This window comes from Phyllobates terribilis, unplaced genomic scaffold (genome assembly GCF_046119375.1).
Source record: "Phyllobates terribilis strain yellow unplaced genomic scaffold, ASM4611937v1 Scaffold_4__5_contigs__length_816908805, whole genome shotgun sequence".
NCBI lineage: Eukaryota > Metazoa > Chordata > Amphibia > Anura > Dendrobatidae > Phyllobates > Phyllobates terribilis.
Window position 1 is genome coordinate 209228515 of NW_027362764.1, and position 19259 is coordinate 209247773.

Here is a 19259-nt window from a genome sequence, read left to right on the forward strand (position 1 = left end):
GGGGTACCTGACATGTTAAACATGCATCCGCAAGCATCATGTTGTAATGCAGGATATGCTGAGTTGATTAAAGGGTGTGTACTGTCTTCTGATTAGTCTGCCATCACTCTATCTGACTGCAGACTTCTGAATCCTGACCGCGTGCACCAGTATTGCCAGAGCCGGCAGTCACATGACCTCAAGTATGCGATTTTGTTGTAGGTGGTTACATGCTGACTAGACTTGCCTGGCTTTGCTTAATTCACTTGTATTGGGAGAAGCCAGGCACTTCTAGTGGGAATGTGTGCAAATTGCTACTTGTGGTCACATGATTGCCTGCTCTCACCGGGAATACATGTGAATCCTGACATCGTTCACACCACACACACAATTCTGAAGTCTGCTGTCACAGAGGAAATACAGACTTATATCAGAAGGCCGGGCAACCCCTTTAATGTAGAGTTTTATGGAAAAAAAATCCAGTATAACATGCAATTTACTTAAAAACTATAGATACTTTCGCACCTGTTTATGTATTGTCCTTTTTCTTCATAAATTCAATATGTTGCTGGTCTGCACTGAAAAAAAAAATCTGGTGCTCCTATGGAAATGGGATGTCGAGAAGGATGAATGCATCCATGTTCTCATGGAGGGCAGAGAAAATAGGATGTAGATGAGGTGGAAATAACTCCAGGAATGATAATACATGAGTTAGTGAAGATAACTGCATGTTGGACAGAAAGTCCCCACATCTGGCATGTATTACAATAAATGAAGAAATGATAATTGCAGCTTAAAACTTACTGCAATTATTTAAAGGTAACCAACAATGTATGTAAAAAAAATCCATGTTAAAGGTTTGTATAGCCTATAATTCCATGTCCCTATGGGGCTTAGTAGTCTAGTGGTCCATCTCCTTGACTGACAGGTATCTGTCATAAATACTTAAAGGAGTTTTTTATTATTTCAATAAGAGCTGATCTGTAATACTCAGGTGGTATTCTGTTCCATTTTCTGTTTATCTGGCTGTGCTGTAAATACCTGATCGGTTGGGATGCCAGGTGTCTGCCCCCCCAATGATCAGATATTGATGACTATTCTTCATCGTGCAGGTGACCGTATTATCAGTCAGAGTGCGACAAAATTATCGGATAGCACTCAGACCAATGTTATTCTATGGGGCCTTGCACATATCCGATTTTTCCTTAGTCTGTCCGATGAAAAAATCACTGCATGCCCGAGTATGATCTGATATTCGGATCTCACTTGGCCATGCAAGTCAATGAGTGCATGGAATCTACAATGATGTTTGTGCAGTCTGATTTCCATGGACTGACAGAATGGAGAAACTGTTTTTCTCCATCTTATCCGAGAGAATCGGATCCCACTATGATCATACTCTGATCAGAGTGTAATGTTCATAATCGGCCCGATTCTCTCAGATGAGTGAAAATACGGTCCTCTGCTCTTGCCCTTAGGATAATTCATCAGTTTCAATGTTGTGGAAAACCTCTTTACACGTGGAGGCTGTCAATCATTGAGTAGGACCGGCTAAATTCACAATAAGCAGGAGCCTTAAGTTATACTGAATCGTTTCCCAGTAAACTGTGTATTAATCCGCTCAGCTTTCTAACCTGCTGCCTGCAGCTCTCAGGTCGTGTTTGTGACAGGTTCCCTTCAAACTCTGAATAGGTAAGTGTTTCATTTGCTTTGAAAAAGTATCAAATACATCTACTGCATGTTATATAGACATTTACTGAAAAGCCAGTCCACTATTGAGTGATTTGATTGTTTGCAGGAGAAGAGGCTACAAGGGATTGTCTGGTGAAACAAGTTATCCCTTATCTACAGGTCAGGCGATCGCGCTGGGACCTGCACCGATCGGCTAGAATGGAGCAGCCGTGCACATACATGACCATTGCTCCCTATGGGGTTGCTGAGCACTGCTTCTCCTTGTGAACCTGCCAAAACAAAAATGTATGGAGCCACTGTTAGGCATCTAACCTGCTGTGCCATTTTGTAACGCTGATAAAAGTTCCTTGTCAAGGATTAAAAATTCCCCATTCTGCCGATCAGTGTGGGTTCCAGCGGTCGGCCCCCGCCAATCAGCAAGTTATTGCCTATTACATGGATAGATGATGATCACTTGTTTTAACATGACAGCCCCATTAAACAAAATGCTACTTTCTTCAGGTACTAGACCCACCACTGTAATGATATGTTCTTGGACCTCATACTGGGATCGTTGTAGTGTTGCGATCACCATGGTCACTGGTGGCAGGTCCTAATATCCTTTATATCAAGTTGTACGTCAACAGAAATAATGTTTTTTTAATTTTTTTTATGTGATCCGTTTCCTATTAAGATTGTCATAAAATGGTTTTCTCAGTCTTCAACCCTTTCTATTTTGTCTACACCATATTTTCCATCATGCTCTCTTACCACTAATATTTTAGGTAGGTCTCTGAGAATGCCCAGAACATCGCCCCAAAGCTGTAAAGGACCATTTACTCCATGCAGACGAGGTGAAGACTCATTTTACATTTTGATGTTTTTTTCCTCCCTTCCCTCTAAGGTCCAGTGGAGACTGTAAACAGATCAGGATCGCATGTCGTTACAGATCCAGTGGGAAACATTCTCTTCTCTGAAAGAATGCAGATTCATCTTTCCAGTACTAGCAAGATTTGAGTCTGTTAACTGTTTCCTATAGTATAGATTCTTATATCTAAGATTCTTGTTAAAGGAATTATTTGTTTATCGAAAACTCAAAGGAATCTGTCAATCAATGCATGAATCCGATACTGGCTGCACAAGTACAGCCGGGCATGTTCTTATCTGAAACGCACCATTGTTTCAGAGAAAACATGGCTTTATATTTCCAGCCTAGGACCAAAGGAAGAGACAAGACTAGTCCGGCACTGCTCCTGTCTGGTTTCTACCCACGCCGCTCCATGTGATTGACAGATCTCTGGTTATGTACACACATAGGAGAAACCTGTCTATCAACTAGAATGGCGCTGGGAAAAGGTGGTTGGGAATGGTAACAAAGTAGTCTCATCTCTTCCTATAGTGCAACCAGGCTCTGGCTCATTCTACCATTGTTTGGGCATCATTAATTGACTGACATGTTCCCTTTAAAAGGGTAGTCGTATCTTATAAACATCACTAGGCTATGGCACACTTTGTGTACAATAATGGGACAAGGAGCTTTTTGGCTTTTTTTTAGTGTGAAGTACCTGCCACCCCCATCCGGAAGAGATGGCATTTATTCCTTTCTATATGGAAATTCCTAAAACGAAAAGTGTCAGTTGCCAGAATATCTTAAGGCAGCTGCTGTGACCATCTTAAAATCTTGCTAATATGAAAAAGGTGTAAGCATTGGGTGCATGCATATGTATTTTCTTCATAATAGTAAACATGAAACCCTCCATGAGAAAGCCTTTAATGGGCTTTCCCTAGTTTTAGCTTCTACTTTTGAAAATACAAAACATCTGCAGATGAGATAGGGCTTCCAATATTTTGCTCTGGGAGAAGCTAATGGCTAATAGTCTATCCATGGTTGCCCTGTCTGTCTGGGAAACATTGGCTGTTTAAAGCATCACTCCAGCGCTTTTTTTTTTTCAGCTCTGGAGTGGCGCTTTAAATGTAAGCTCCCGTTCTTATACTCACCTTTTAACGGCGCCCTTCAGGTCCCGCGGCTCCATTTTGTGCCGTAACTTCTGGCTGGATGTCAGAAGTTAAATCACAAGAGCTCAATACAAGTCTATGAGGGCCAGAACGAGGCCCTTACAGACATGTATTGAAAAGTGACCTCTGTGCAGCTCCATGAAACACTGGAGCTGTCGAAAGGTCACTTTTCGCCGGAGAGCGACGCTGGAAAAGATGAAGGTGGGGGCAGGGAAATTACATTTAAAGCACCACTCCAGCGGTGCAATAAAAAAACCCCGCTGGAGTGGTGCTTTAAATGTGCTGTTATAGGAGCCAGTGTAATATCAGGTGCCACTTCTTCATATTCAGCTTTGTCCGTATTCTTAATAGTTAGCATAAGACCACATAGGTCACCTGGAAAAGACAATTGATACAACTGATTTACATTTTTCTATTTGCGGATGAATGAACATCCATGAAACGCCCGCCATTTATATATTTCATTATGTATATTAACATTATACATTGCTTTGACAAACTGAAAAACACACACACGTGTGTGTGTGTGTGTGTGTGTGTGTGTATATATGTACAGTACAGACCAAAAGTTTGGACACACCTTCTCATTTAAAGATTTTTCTGTATTTTCATGACTATGAAAATTGTACATTTACACTGAAGGCATCAAAACTATGAATTAACACATGTGGAATTATATACTTAACAAAAAAGTATGAAACAACTGAGACTATGTCTTATATTCTAGGTTCTTCAAAATAGCCACCTTTTGCTTTGATGACTGCTTTGCACACTCTTGGCATTCTCTTGATGAGCTTCAAGAGGTAGTCACCGGAAATGGTTTTCACTTCACAGGTGTGCCCTGTCAGGTTTAATAAGTGGGATTTCTTGCCTTATAAATGGGGTTGGGACCATCAGTTGTGTTGTGCAGAAGTCAGGTGGATACACAGCTGATAGTCCTACTTGAATAGACTGTTAGAATTTGTATTATGGCAAGAAAAAAGCAGCTAAGTAAAGAAAAACGAGTGGCCATCATTACTTTAAGAAATGAAGGTCAGTCAGTCCGAAAAATTAGGCAAATTTTAAACTTTTCCCCAAGTGCAGTTGAAAAACCATCAAGCGCTACAATGAAACTGGCTCACATGAGGACCGCCCCAGGAAAGGAAGACCAAGAGTCACCTCCGCTTCTGAGGATAAGTTTATCCGAGTCACCAGCCTCAGAAAACGCAGGTTAACAGCAGCTCAGATTAGAGACCAGGTCAATGCCACACAGAGTTCTAGCAGCAGACACATCTCTTCAACAACTGTTAAGAGGAGACTTGTGCAGCAGGCCTTCATGCTAAAATAGCTGCTAGGAAACCACTGCTAAGGACAGGCAACAAGCAGAAGAGACTTGTTTGGGCTAAAGAACACAAGAAATGGACATTAGACCAGTGGAAATCTGTGCTTTGGTCTGATGAGTCCAAATTTGAGATCTTTGGTTCCAACCACCGTGTCTTTGTGCTACGCAGAAAAGGTGAACGGATGGACTCTACATGCCCGATTCCCACCGTGAAGCATGGAGGAGGAGGTGTGATGGTGTGAGGGTGCTTTGCTGGTGACACTGTTGGGGATTTATTCAAAATTGAAGGCATACTGAACCAGCATGGCTACCACAGCATCTTGCAGCGGCATGCTATTCCATCCGATATGCGTTCAGCTGGACCATCATTTATTTTTCAACAGGACAATGACTCCAAACACACCTCCAGGCTGTGTAAGGGCTATTTGACCAAGGAGAGTGATGGGGTGCTACGCCAGATGATCTGGCCTCTACAGTCACCAGACCTGAACCCAATCGAGATGGTTTGGGGTGAGCTGGACCACAGAGTGAAGGCAAAAGGGCCAACAAGTGCTAAGCATCTCTGGGAACTCCTTCAAGATTGTCGGAAGACCATTTCCAGTGACTACCTCTTGAAGCTCATCAAAAGAATGCCAAGAGTGTGCAAATCAGTCATCAAAGCAAAAGGTGGCTACTTTGAAGAACCTAGAATATAAGACATATTTTCAGTTGTTTCACACTTTTTTGTAAAGTATATAATTCCACATGTGTTAATTCATAGTTTTGATGCCTTCAGTGTCAATGTACAATTTTCAAAGTCATGAAAACACAGAAAAATCTTTAAATGAGAAGGTGTGTCCAAACTTTTGGTCTGTACTGTATGTGTGTGTGTGTATATATATATATATATATATATATAATATATTTATTTTTTTTGTTTGTTTTTTTCTTTCTATGAAACTAAAATCGTCTGTCAATATAATTAAACTAACAAATTCTCCTGCAAATTCTTTCCCTTCCCCTCTTTACAATCTAGATCGTCCAGCAGTGCTCTCATCTTTGCTTACAGGCTGCTGCAGATTATCGCTGCAATCGTGGGCCTTTTGCATGTAAACAAAACTGAGAGCATTGCTGGATCATTGGGGAAAGAATAGGTGAGTTGTGTTGCCTTTGTGGCTTTTTTTTCTAAAATCGGCAGCTGTTTTTAAAACACTTGTAGTAGTTTGATAACTTTTTAAACCCTTAATGTTGGCCATTACTCTTGTAACTGTGAAATAACAGTCAAAATGCACTGCTATAAAGAAGTATTGCAGTGTGTTAGACCAGCGATCTAAAGTGTGAATGTTCAAATCTCATACAGAGACAAAGTATTAATGCCCTTCACCCCCTAAATAAACACAGAAAAAATGTTGTGCCATTAAATATGCAGGTTTTGTTTTGTAAAAGCAAAAACCAACATAGTATCAACAGGAGACGTCAACTCGTTCACAAAAAACAAGACCTCGTCCAGCTCCGCCTGCAGAAAAGTAAAGAGTTACAGCTTTCAGAATACGGTGATGCAAAAACTATTTTTTTTGTGATTGTAAGTGTGTTTAGTGTTCATAAATAGAAAGACACAGGTATTTTTCAATGTAAATCTAGTATCGCGGTAATAGTACTGATTCAGAAAATAAAGCAGCCATCAATTTTACCACACTGTGAAAGGTGTTAAAAAAATTGTAGAACAAAAGTTGGAATAAAAAGCGACTAAAAAAAGTTATCAACCCAAAATGGTACCTTTTTAAAACATGAGCTCAACCTGCAAAAAATAAGCAGTCATAAAGCTCTGATCACAAAAAAATGGGGAGGTATTCCACATTGCTTTTTCAGGACCTTTGAGCCAATCAGTAAAGTGGCTGCTCAAAACCAGTCCAGAAAAATTCATGCCCGCAAAGTCAAATGGACTCGTGCATAACTTCTGAGCAGTGTACCCAAACCAGAGTTAAAGGGGTATTTCCATCTCCAAATTCCTATTCTAATATGTAGTAGGTGTAATTATAATAATATTAGCAAATACCTCTAATTAAAAATATAGTATAGTTCTTCTTCTTTGCTATGTTGCTTACCCCATGTGCAGGGCATTGCAGTAACTTAGGTATCCATAGTTACGTCCACTCATATAGTGACAGTTAGTGGTTGTAACCATGGATACCTAAGCTACTGCAATGACCTGCACATGGTAAGTGACACAGCGAATCAGAACTATACTACATTTCTAATTGGAAGTGTTTGCTAATATTATTGTCATTATTATACCTGCTACATATTGGGATAGGATCTTGGAGATGGGTATACCCCTTTTAAGGTCCGCACGTATGTCATTGCCCCATTTAACTGAACATCCAAGTGTAGGCACAGATTTCAATGCATAAAACACAAGTCATACTGAGTCTTTTCCCATAAAACTATTTATTAATCTGCTCAGCTTCTCCTGCTCTGTAATGTTCTGCCCACACTTTCTTCGTATGTCTTGTCACAATGTATTTTCTTTAATGAAGAAGTATTAGGACATGTGCACACGACTTCTTTTTCAGGTGAATTTCGCCTGAAATAGTGCTAAAAAAATAAAATGCATACATAGACACATATCTACATGTCTATCTGGCCACAATCTGCTTAGTAATCACAGATCTACAGCAGTCTTCAGCTGCAGAACAAAAAACATCCACACTTTTTGCACAGCTGACAATATTTAAAAAAAAAAAAAAAAAAAAAAAGACCAAACACTATACCAACTTTTTCTGATACTGCTGCAACTGCTTTGCCTTGTCCTTAGCCGGGTTCCATACAACCTGACCTCCTCTAATGACATTTTCTTCAGAACGCAGTGTGACAACCAAGATCGCTGCCATTACAGCTCCCACAAGGATTGGCGCCCTGCTGTCCCCGAGTTCTGACAATAAGCTTGCTTGGTTCTATTAGATATAATTATTTGGCCAAATTTTGTTGCCGTACAGATTTTTAAGAAACTTGAGGCCCTAAGAAAAGCCAACCAGCAATTCGAACATTTATTTGGGTACATTTAAGTAGAAAAATACTCTTGTACATATGTGCTTCCGTCACGGGGGCATATACTCACACGGCTCACTAGTGCAGGTTTACTGTGTAGGAGGACATTGTACTTCCTGCGGAGGTATGCAGCTGTGTGCACAATATTGCATTTTACTGACTTCACACAATAATTATTGTTCGTAACTTGGCTTGTATGACTATCTGTGCAAGCTGTTGGTAAACTTACAGATTTATCTCTGCAAAAAAAAATTCTTCTCAAAAGAAACTTTTCAGGATTAGACTTGGTATGTTTTGTGGGTTGCCCACACTTTAGTCTGCAGGATTGCTGGATGGTTCTTGAATCAGTCTTGGTGAAATCCTATCGAAATTAATTTTCTTCTCATCTCTTCCATTTTGTTTGGCCGATGTTAGATGGCGAGGACTTTTCAAAAGTGGTCGTCTAACATTGGTAGCTTCTTATTGAAGTCCTTGCTGGGGAGAGGCTCCGTCTGCATCCAGTTATCCCATAGACATGATCGCGAGAAGAAGGGTGACCAATCATGTAGCGCTCTTTATATGTACAGTGAAAACTCTCTATGGCGACCTCCCAAAACTGCTTTAAAAAAAGTTATGATCTCAGAAGGGGATGGTCTTCAAACAATAGATTAACACTATACAGATTATATTGTGGGATTTAAAGGTAGCCTGACAGCAGATATATGCTGCCTTATCCACAGGCAGGATGTATGAGACACTGACTGCGTGATTTCAGCCATATATTTAACTCTAAAACACTGGATGCACATACGGGTATAGGAAGAGACTTGTCACTCAAGGGCAGCAGGCGGGGAGAAGATGCCAGGGACCCGACTTTCCGACTAGTCTCCCTTGCAGCTTGGTCTCCGGCAGCTTTTGAACTATGAAACGCTGGGGTGTTTCAGAGATAGATAGTTAAACATATATGGCTGAGATTACGCATCCATGGTCTCATACTGGCTGCATTTATCAGATGACTACCAACAAACAGCAAAAAGCTTCCAAAACAATTCATTGTAACTGGAGACACACCACTGACTATGAATACCTCCAAAAGAACAAAAAATAGATGTATATAGTCTTACAAAGTATAACATTTATTGCATTTATAAACTGAAATCAAATACATATCATATTCCAACAGAGTATCACAATCGAGTATAATAGGTGTAAATATATGGGACCTCATTGTATGAACTTTCTAGCATATATAATTATCCTTACTTTATCATAGAAAAGTTTCTAGATCTTACAAGTTCATCATCATTACATTAAAGCCTTAGTGGCATGACATGATACTAAAGTATAAGGAAAATTACTCACATATCACCCAGGTCCAGCATGTGATCCTGGCACCCCAACGCGCGTTTCACCCTGGCTTTGTCAGGGGGCGTGCTAAAAGCGATCCACGGGCAGCATTTATCAAGTGTCAGGTTCCCTTTAATATCGGATGTGGATGAAAGGGTGATCTTATCAAAGAGATGGTCTTTTAGAGAGGTTTCACTGTATAATAGTTCATGAAATGTAAGAAAAAAGAGGGTTGAAGGAGGGACTAAGAAGAATTGCATAGATGATTTTATTATTTTTTTCATTGTTCCTTAGTCAGTTGCACAATTCTGTATATCGGCTTAACAATTTTCTTTTCTATATATATATATATATATATATATATATATATATATATATATATATATATATATATATATATATATATATATATATGTATTTTTTTATATTTATATTTCAGAAGAGAAATTTGCACATGCAGTATGCTTTTTGCTGGTTGACCTCTACCTTCTAACTTACCAAACGGAAAAAGCGTTACACCTTCTGGTGGTACTGGAAAAAATGATCTTGCAGGGCAGCAATAATAATAAAAATGGTAAAAATAATGAGGTAAGTTATAAAAACCAGCTTCACATCACGTTTCAGCTACACGTTCACAATGGAGTCGTAAAGCTATAGATGGAGCCAGACTCAGTAATCAATCATACTCCAAAACATTAAAGGTACTCTGTCAGCACAGCATGACTGTTGTAACAAAGTACAGGTGCTCGGTGCATTCTTGGCACGGCCAAATATTTAAGTGCACCTTCCCACCTACTTGTTTTCCATTAATTTCCGACCTTCTCTGGGTCTATACAGCCAGAGCTGTCAGAGGGGGGTGGAGATAGAAGCAAAACAAGTAGGTGAGAAGGTGTACTGAACTGTTTGGCCTCACCAAGGGTGCACCAAATGCCTGTGCTTGGTTTGAACAGTCATTCTGTGATGGCAGACTCCCTTTAACTTTGGACACTGAGCTTTTTTTTTATGACCATATCCATCTTAGAAGTCAGAAACGACTGCGCTGTTGTTTACGACTTCAGCCACTGATTCACTGATTGAACCCTCTATGGAGCCACAGAACGTACCCTTAGAGCAGTGGTCCCCAACCTTTTTTACCTTGAGAGCCACATTCCACTCCTGAGAGGTGATCACGAGCCATAATCTGCAAAGAAATCATAGAAGCCTTATTGTAACCAATCATGGATCGCTAGTCGTTAGAGGGTTATTCTGGGCTTTCCAGGTTAATGTGGGTGAGTGTATCTGCTACTCTTTCCTGTGCTACATGCAGACGGCTGTTGTAAAACTTTGGCCAGTCATGTCCTCAAATTTAGAAATTGACTTGATAGTCCACATAGTGGATGGGTGCAGAAACTGTCTATTTCCTTGCATTAGTTTGGCCTGTAAATCGAACCAGACTACTGCATTCTGTGAATATTTTTTTTTTTGCACAGCACAAAGGCTAACATTTGATACTACATGGGCCGAAAATAAGTTTGAATGTAGCTTAAGGCTAAATTAAGACACCTGTATATCACTGTACCACCGTGATTTTTTTGGAATGACTGCTGGACTTCTGACCCGAATTCAACAGCCTCATAGGCATACAGTTATATGAAAAAGTTTGGGCACCCCTATTAATCTTAAGCTTAATGTTTTATAAAAATTGGTGTTTTTGCAACAGCTATTTCAGTTTGATATATATAATAACTGTTGGACACAGTAATGTTTCTGCCTTGAAATGAGTTTTATTGTACTAACAGAAAATGTGCAATCTGCATTCAAACAAAATTTGACAGGTGCATAAGTATGGGCACGCTTATCATTTTCTTGTTTTAAATACTCCCACCTACTTTTTACTTACTTACTAAAGCACTTTTTTTGGTTTTGTAACCTCATTGAGCTTTGAACTTCATAGCCAGGTGTATGCAATCATGAGAAAAGCTACTTAAAGTGGCCACTTGCAAGTTGTTCTCCTGTTTGAATCTCCTCTGAAGAGTGGCATCATGGGCTCCTCAAAACAACTGTCAAATGATCTGAAAACAAAGATTATTCACCATAGTTGTTCAGGGGAAGGATACAAAAAGCTGTCTGAGATTTAACCTGTCAATTTCCACTGTGAGGAACATAGTAAGGAAATGGAAGAACACAGGGACAGTTCTTGTTAAGGCTAGAGGTGAAAGGCCAAGAAAAACATCAGAAAGGCAGAGAAGAAGAATGGTGAGATCAGTCAAGGACAATCCTCAGACCACCTCCAGAGAGCTGCAGCATCAACTTGCTGCAGATGGTGTCACTGTGCATCGGTCAACTATACAACGCACTTTGCACAAGGAGAAGCTGTATGGGAGAGTGATGCAAAAGAAGCCGTTTCTGCAAGCACGCCACAAACCGAGTCTGCTGAGGTATGCAAAAGCACATTTGGAGAAGCCAATTTCTTTTTGGAAGAAGGTCCTGTGGACTGATGAAACCAAGATTGAGTTGTTTGGTCATACAAAAAGGCGTTATGCATGGCGGCAAAAAAACACAGCATTCCAAGAAAAACACTTGCTACCCACAATCAAATTTGGTGGAGGTTCCATCATGCTTTGGGGCTGTGTGGCCAATGCCAGCACCGAGAATCTTGTTAAAGTTGAGGGACGCATGGATTCCACTCAGTATCAGCAGATTCTTGACAATAATGTTCAAGAATCAGTGATAAAGTTGAAGTTACGCAGGGGATGGATCTTTCAGCAAGACAATGATCCAAAACACCGCTCCAAATCTACTCAGGCATTCATGCAGAGGAACAATTACAATGTTCTGGAATGGCCATCCCAGTCCCCAGACCTGAATATCATTGAACATCTGTGGGATCATTTGAAGAGGGCTGTCCATGCTCGGCGACCATCAAACTTTACTGAACTGGAATTATTTTGTAAAGAGGAATGGTCAAAAATACCTTCATCCTGGATCCAGGAACTCATTAAAAGCTACAGGAAGCGACTAGAGGCTGTTATTTTTGCAAAAGGAGGATCTACTAAATATTAATGTCACTTTTCTGGTGAGGTGCCCATACTTATGCACCTGTCAAATTTTGTTTGAATGCAGATTGCTCATTTTCTGTTAGTACAATAAACCTCATTTCAAGGCAGAAACATTACGGTGTCCAACAATTATTACATATATCAAACTGAAATAGCTGTTGCAAAAACACCAATTTTTATAAAACCTTAAGATTAATAGAGGTGCCCAAACTTTTTCATATAACTGTATATAAGACTGTTAAGTTCAGGTCAGAATACCCCGCAATTAGTCCTTAAATGGTGCTTTCTGACTGAGATATGGATGTCTGAGGACTTTTGCTGTATTCAGTCATCTGTGTTTTACAGTCGGAGCATTTACCATGATGGACAAAGTAACCGATGGACAGAGTAACCATGGGTCTCCTGAATTCGACAGTCTCGTAGGGATATAAATTCCTCTTAACTATGAAACATAAAAAAGGACACACACTGCGACGTGGCAATTTTTATTTTATGCCAAGTCCGTAACCTAACATCACCCTCAACATCCTGTATATGCGCCCACACAGAAATAATGCTCCCAGTGAAGCCTATTAGTGTTTCCACACAGTATGGTACAATTTCATGGTCTTCAGTGCCCCCCATACAGTATGAGTCCCCCAACACAATACGATGCCCCCACTAAACACTGTATGATGTCCCACAGTGTACACGCAGCTCTGCTACATCAACACTGACACATAGCTTGCCTGTATCCTGCTCCTCGTTTCCACTGCCTCTCCTCCGCTGTTCAGTCTGCAGAGACTGAATATACTGCCGGGACCTATAAGTTAATCAGAGAATGTCATGTGACAACAACAACAAAATATTCATATTGCGATTTTCTCATATTGGGCTCAAAGCACCAAAGTGTCCTGGCCGGATCTCTAGTCACTGAACGGTGGAGGAAGATGTGTTGGTTCCCTGCTCCACCATTATATTCAGCTGTATCTGTGTCCTGAGATGACACACAAAGCCAAAGTCAGGACACAGCCCCTTCTTCAGGATAGTCCCTCTGGATCAGGGATGGTTGGGTCATATGGTTCATATATCAGTCTAAGTTTGGGTCAGCAGACCCCCCTCTGTCATGACAACCAATCGGCGCCCCGTGATCACGCGACAGGTTTGGCTATGGGAACCTTGGAATGACGTGCACCCCTGCCGGCGCGTGTTAAATCCCACTGTCATTGATTGGCAAGGGGTTAATATAATGGGGTTGGGGGCTGTTCATAATTGTATAGAGGCCACATATACTGCTTATCCAGTCACAGGATGAGGGACATACGATTGTATTTCTGATCTAATGGGGGGGTTGGCGGAGACCTGTGCTGTGTCCAGGGCTTTTCAAGTGATTGCTAGCAATGGCCGCACAGGCAGTGACTGCTCGTCGGCATCATTAGATGTCATGGACGGAACCAGCCTCCTGCTGCTGATAGCAGTCTGTGTCTGTATGGCTGATAACAGTACTCGCTTGATAAGTCATGGAGACAGCACTGGTAAGTTCTGGGCTCTCTGCTCTCTTGTGTGACTGCTGACACAGTGCTGCAATATTTAGTGCATGCACAGCTTTCCTGAGGGGGCTGAGCCAGCCAGGCGCTGATGGGGGATGATGTCACCAGCAAGGGGGAGGAGGGAGCCTTAATCTCTTCATAGGTTGGGGAACGCTGCCTAGAGCAGTGGTTCTCAACTCCAGTCCTCAAGACCCACCAACAGATCATGTTTTCAGGATTTCCTTAATATTGCACAGGTGATGGAATTATTACCTGTGCAATACTAAGGAAATCCTGAAAACATGAACTGTTGGTGGGTCTTGAGGACTGGAGTTGAGAACCACTGGCCTAGAGCATCAACTGCTGCACAAACCCCGAATGAGAGGGGGGATTGTATGAGTGCATACTATTGTAGAGAGTTTCCCTGTTTTAGAATCATAAAACATTTTATTATTTTTTATAATTGCAGGCAAACAATAACAGCAACAACAAAGAAGCCCTGAACATGAAGTCTGAGGGAGGTGCTCAGGTAGAAGCTGCAAAGTCCAAAATTCATCAGGTAAAAGCATCAGGTTTCATAAAAAGCAACATTAGGAATGAAAATATATGGATACATGTCAGAATATAATATAACTCAGGGCAGTGTAATGTAAACTGCCTACTAATAACCTCAGAGATATATACACACACACATTACATACATACATACATACATACATACATACATACATACATACATACATACATACATACATACATACATACATACACCTATTGGGAAAATAACGAGCGCTCTGTGCTGTTACCTGCTCTTATTGGTTGTATTTCCTGTTCTGACTTTCAGTGTAAAGTAAGGGCGTACATTCAGATGAAGTCTCTGAAAGCTTGCAAAAGGGAGATCAAGTCTGTCATGAACACATCTGGAAATGTGAGTAAATTATATGCTGAGCACTTCCAGCATCTGGTACGATAATTAAAAATTATACGTAACTAGATGGTGGCCCGATTCTAACGCATCAGGTATTCTAGAATATGTATGCGGCCGACCGGCGCAATCAGTAGAGCGGTGTTTAAATTTGGCGCCAATAATGCTGATTGGTTGCGGCCGGCGGTCGCGACCAATCAGCAGAGCGTTGTTTTAAATTTGGTGCCCAAATCGGTGATTGGTCGCGGGCAGCGGCCGCGACCAATCAGCACAGCATTGTTTAAACTTTGCGCCAAGATCACTGATTGGTCGGGTGCGGAGACCGCGACCAATCAGCGAATCGTATTGGTGAGGACCGGGGAGCGGAATCGTATTGGTGAGGACCGGGGAGCGCCGCTGCCTTTGCGGCTGCTTCCGCTGCGAGAAGCCGGGAGATCAGCGACTGCTCGCAGCAGAAGTATCCCGACCCGCAGCGCCGCTCCCCGGTCCTCCCTTGACACCCTAGCCGCATGGAGGTCAGCGGCGCTGCCTGTGCGGCTACTTCCGCTGCGAGAACCCGGACATGAGCGGGCGCTCGCAGTGGAAGTATCCCGCCCTGCAGCGCCACTCCCCGGTCCTCCCTTCACACCCTAGCCGCATGGAGGTCAGCGCCGCCGGCGGTCGGGAGATGAGCGCCTCGCGCCGTTCATCTCCCGGCTGCATCGCCGCTGAGCTCCATCCCGCAGATGAGCCTCTAACAGCCGCCATCTTTTTTCAGAAATTCCGCGGCACTGATTGGCCGCTGCCGGACCAATGAGCGACGCGGGATTTCCAAGACAGACAGACAGGATAAGACGAATATATATATATAGATAGAGAGAGAGAGAGAGAGAGAGAGAGACTAGTAATCAATTCTCATATGTTCATATTTAATTAGGGTAAGGGGAAAGAATGGGAAATATAAAGAAAGGACAGACCTGAGGAGGGCAATTCATTAAGACTGGTGTTGTGCACACCAGTCTCAATGAAGGACTCACTGGAGCATAGAATTTAAAGAGGAGTAACCATTGTTTTTAATTTTTATCTCCTAAATCACGTGAACATATGAAACTTTGTAAAATAAATATCTTATCATGGAAATCTTCTTTCTCTGCCAGAATTGATCAGTCATTCTCAATTCTGAGGTAACATCTGTATTCAGTGAAGAGACTTTCCTATTACTGAGATAGGAGATGGCAGTTGGTATAGATACGACTATGTAGGAGGGAGGAGCTGGATCAGAGCTCCTCCCCCTCATATCTAGCTCTCAACTCCTATCTCAGTACTGGGAGTCTGTCTTCACTGAATACAGATGTTACCTCAGAATTGAGAATTTTGATAATGACTGATCAATTCTGTCATAGAAAAAAGCATATTTATTTGATTAGAAAGTTTCTTATTTTCACATATACTAGTGATTTATAAAATAAAAATTAAAACGACTGCTACTCTTAAATGACTTCAGTGCGTGTTCAGTGGCATGCGCCTCTGTGCTCCTTGCCAGAAATTTTACTCCAGTCTGAGACTGAAGTAGCATTTCTGGCATAAAAAAATATCAGAACTGTTGCTGAAAATGGTGGGTGAGTGTAGCCCCGCTTCGGCTCCTCCCCAGTTATGCCCATTTTGCTATAGCTGCTTCAAATTGGCACGAAAACGCCAAAAGTCTCAATTTTTGCGCAACTCCATAACTCAGTATTCTGGCATAAGGGCTTTGATGAATCGCCCCTTAACCTTTTTACTGGATCCACTTTGACTCAAAAAAGCTGTTCCAAAAATTGCATAAGTGTCTAATAGGCTTTTCCAAGAATTGAATATTATGAATTTCAGATTGGTGGCGTTCTTCCGTCCTAGCACTCTGCTGATTGGCTGATTGAAGGGGCAGCGACACTCGTGCACCCTTTCTTTATTTATCAAGCACAATGTCATACAATTTATTAGATAATTTTTTGTTAGATTAAGTTTTGCAGCTCTGTCATGTTTCCTTGAATGGGACAGATCTACAGGAAGCTGCAGTACTAGCCATAGCCACTGTAGATGTACGGATCTGTGCCTGGTAAATGGGTAGGCGCTCCAGTACCGGGCATTGCCACTATAGATGTATGGGGCTGTGCCTGGTAAATGGGTAGGTGCTCCAGTGCCTGGCATTGCCACTATAGATGTATGGGGCTGTGCCTGGTAAATGGGTAGGTGCTCCACTGCCTGATAAATAGGTAGGTGCTCCAGTACCTGGCATTGCCGCTATAGATGTATGGGGCTGTGCCTGGTAAATGGGTAGGCGCTCCAGTACCTGGCATTGCCGCTATAGATGTATGGGGCTGTGCCTGGTAAATGGGTAGGTGCTCCACTGCCTGATAAATAGGTAGGTGCTCCAGTACCTGGCATTGCCGCTATAGATGTATGGGGCTGTGCCTGGTAAATGGGTAGGCGCTCCAGTACCTGGCATTGCCGCTATAGATGTATGGGGCTGTGCCTGGTAAATGGGTAGGTGCTCCACTGCCTGATAAATAGGTAGGTGCTCCAGTACCTGGCATTGCCGCTATAGATGTATGGGGCTGTGCCTGGTAAATGGGTAGGCGCTCCAGTACCTGGCATTGCCGCTATAGATGTATGGGGCTGTGCCTGGTAAATGGGTAGGCGCTCCAGTACCTGGCATTGCCGCTATAGATGTATGGGGCTGTGCCTGGTAAATGGGTAGGCGCTCCAGTACCTGGCATTGCCGTTATAGATGTATGGGGCTGTGCCTGGTAAATGGGTATGCGCTCCAGTACCTGGCATTGCCACTATAGATGTATGGGGCTGTGCCTGGTAAATGGGTAGGTGCTCCAGTGCCTGGCATTGCCACTATAGATGTATGGGTGGGGCTGTGCCTGGTAAATGGGTAGGTGCTCCAGTGCCTGGTAAATGGGTAGGCGCTCCAGTACCTGGCATTGCCACTATAGATGTATGGGGCTGTGCCTGGTAAATGGGTAGGTGCTCCAGTGCCTGGCATTGCCACTATAGATGTATGGGGCTGTGCCTGGTAAATGGGTAGGTGCTCCAGTGCCTGGCATTGCCACTATAGATGTATGGGGCTGTGCCTGGTAAATGGGTAGGTGCTCCAGTACCTGGCATAGCCACTGTAGATGTACGGATCTGTGCCTGGTAAATGGGTAGGCGCTCCAGTACCTGGCATAGCCACTATAGATGTATGGGGCTGTACCTGGTAAATGGGTAGGCACTCCAGTACCTGGCATAGCCACTATAGATGTACGGATCTGTGCTTGGTAAATGGGTAGGTGCTCTACTGCCTGGTAAATAGGTAGGTGCTCCAGTACCTGGTATAGCCACTAGGGTATGTACAGATCTTTGTCTGGGAAATGGTTTGTTACTGCAGCCCCATAAGTTAATTGATCTTTTGGGATGCCAGGATGATCAGAAGACCAATGACTGATGGGCTGCTTCACTTTAACTTCCATCGGAAGTCCATGTGAAGTGTGATCAAAGCAGCCCATTGACTGTTGCGGTCACATAGCATACCGTTCTCATGTAAGCTTTAGGAGACCCTGTTCCGTTATTGCCGGTGTGGGAGGTGAGTAAAAGGTTGTTTTTTTTTTATTACATGGGGGACTACAGCCTTAAAGAAGGGTGGGCCCAAATGAACATCCCCTTTTAAAGTTTAATTAGTATTTTATTTAATTGAGTTTGTTTAGAAAGCTTCTCTATTTTTGCTTCTTTTTAGTCTGCACCCTCACTGTTCTTAAAAAGTAATTTTGAGTACCTCAGAGGCAACTATCGAAAAGCTGTGAAATTACTGAACTCTTCAAATATTTCGGAACATCCAGGTTTCATGAAAACTGGTAAGGAGTTTATATTTCTTTGCCCTCAGTGTTTAATGGCACAAGGGAGGTACATACTAATAATTCGTTCACATGAGTATGCCCATCTCATATCCATAGAATATACCATTTATGCGGGATGAGTCACCTCGGAGACCTTTGTCTATTGTGAAAACGGTGTCTAGTCACTTAAAGCACCACTGAAGCAGTTTTATTTTTTCAGCGCTGGAGTGGTGCTTTAAATGTAAGGGCCCTGCCCCTGGTCATGTACTTGCCCTCCAGCATCTCCACCATTTTTCGGTGCTGCTCAAGGCCCACAATTCCATCTTGTGAGCACAGCATCTAACTGGCCGCAAGTCAGAAGATACATCACAAGCTCTCAATACAAGTCTATGAGAGCCAGAACGAGGGCAGAACGGATCTTTCATAGACTTGTATTGAAAAGTGACGTCCGCTTAGCTCCATGAAACACTGGAGCTGCCAGCAGGTCACTCTTCGCAGGAGGGCGAGGCTATAAAACAATTAAGGTGCAGGCAGGTGAGTGGAGGGGAGAGCAGCCGCCGCGTGTAGCGCGTACGGGAGGGGAGAGCAGCCGCGTGTAGCAGACATCTCCTG

At 42.4% G+C, this 19259-nt stretch overlaps 1 protein-coding gene across 5 annotated transcripts in view; it reads left to right on the forward strand.

Annotated features, from left to right (window-relative positions):
• The window catches only part of CNOT10 (CCR4-NOT transcription complex subunit 10), a 100136-nt gene that overhangs the window by 7576 nt on the left and 73301 nt on the right, over positions 1–19259 (forward strand). For 3 of the 5 annotated variants that reach the window (XM_073678039.1, XM_073678041.1, XM_073678040.1), the window contains exons 6-10: positions 2436–2504; positions 9780–9928; positions 14356–14445; positions 14731–14814; positions 18548–18665. In XM_073678039.1, coding sequence (XP_073534140.1) covers positions 2436–2504; positions 9780–9928; positions 14356–14445; positions 14731–14814; positions 18548–18665 — 510 coding nt within the window. The remainder of the gene's footprint in view (positions 1–2435; positions 2505–9779; positions 9929–14355; positions 14446–14730; positions 14815–18547; positions 18666–19259) is intronic. The other 2 variants (XM_073678042.1, XM_073678043.1) reach the window with 1 other exon arrangement.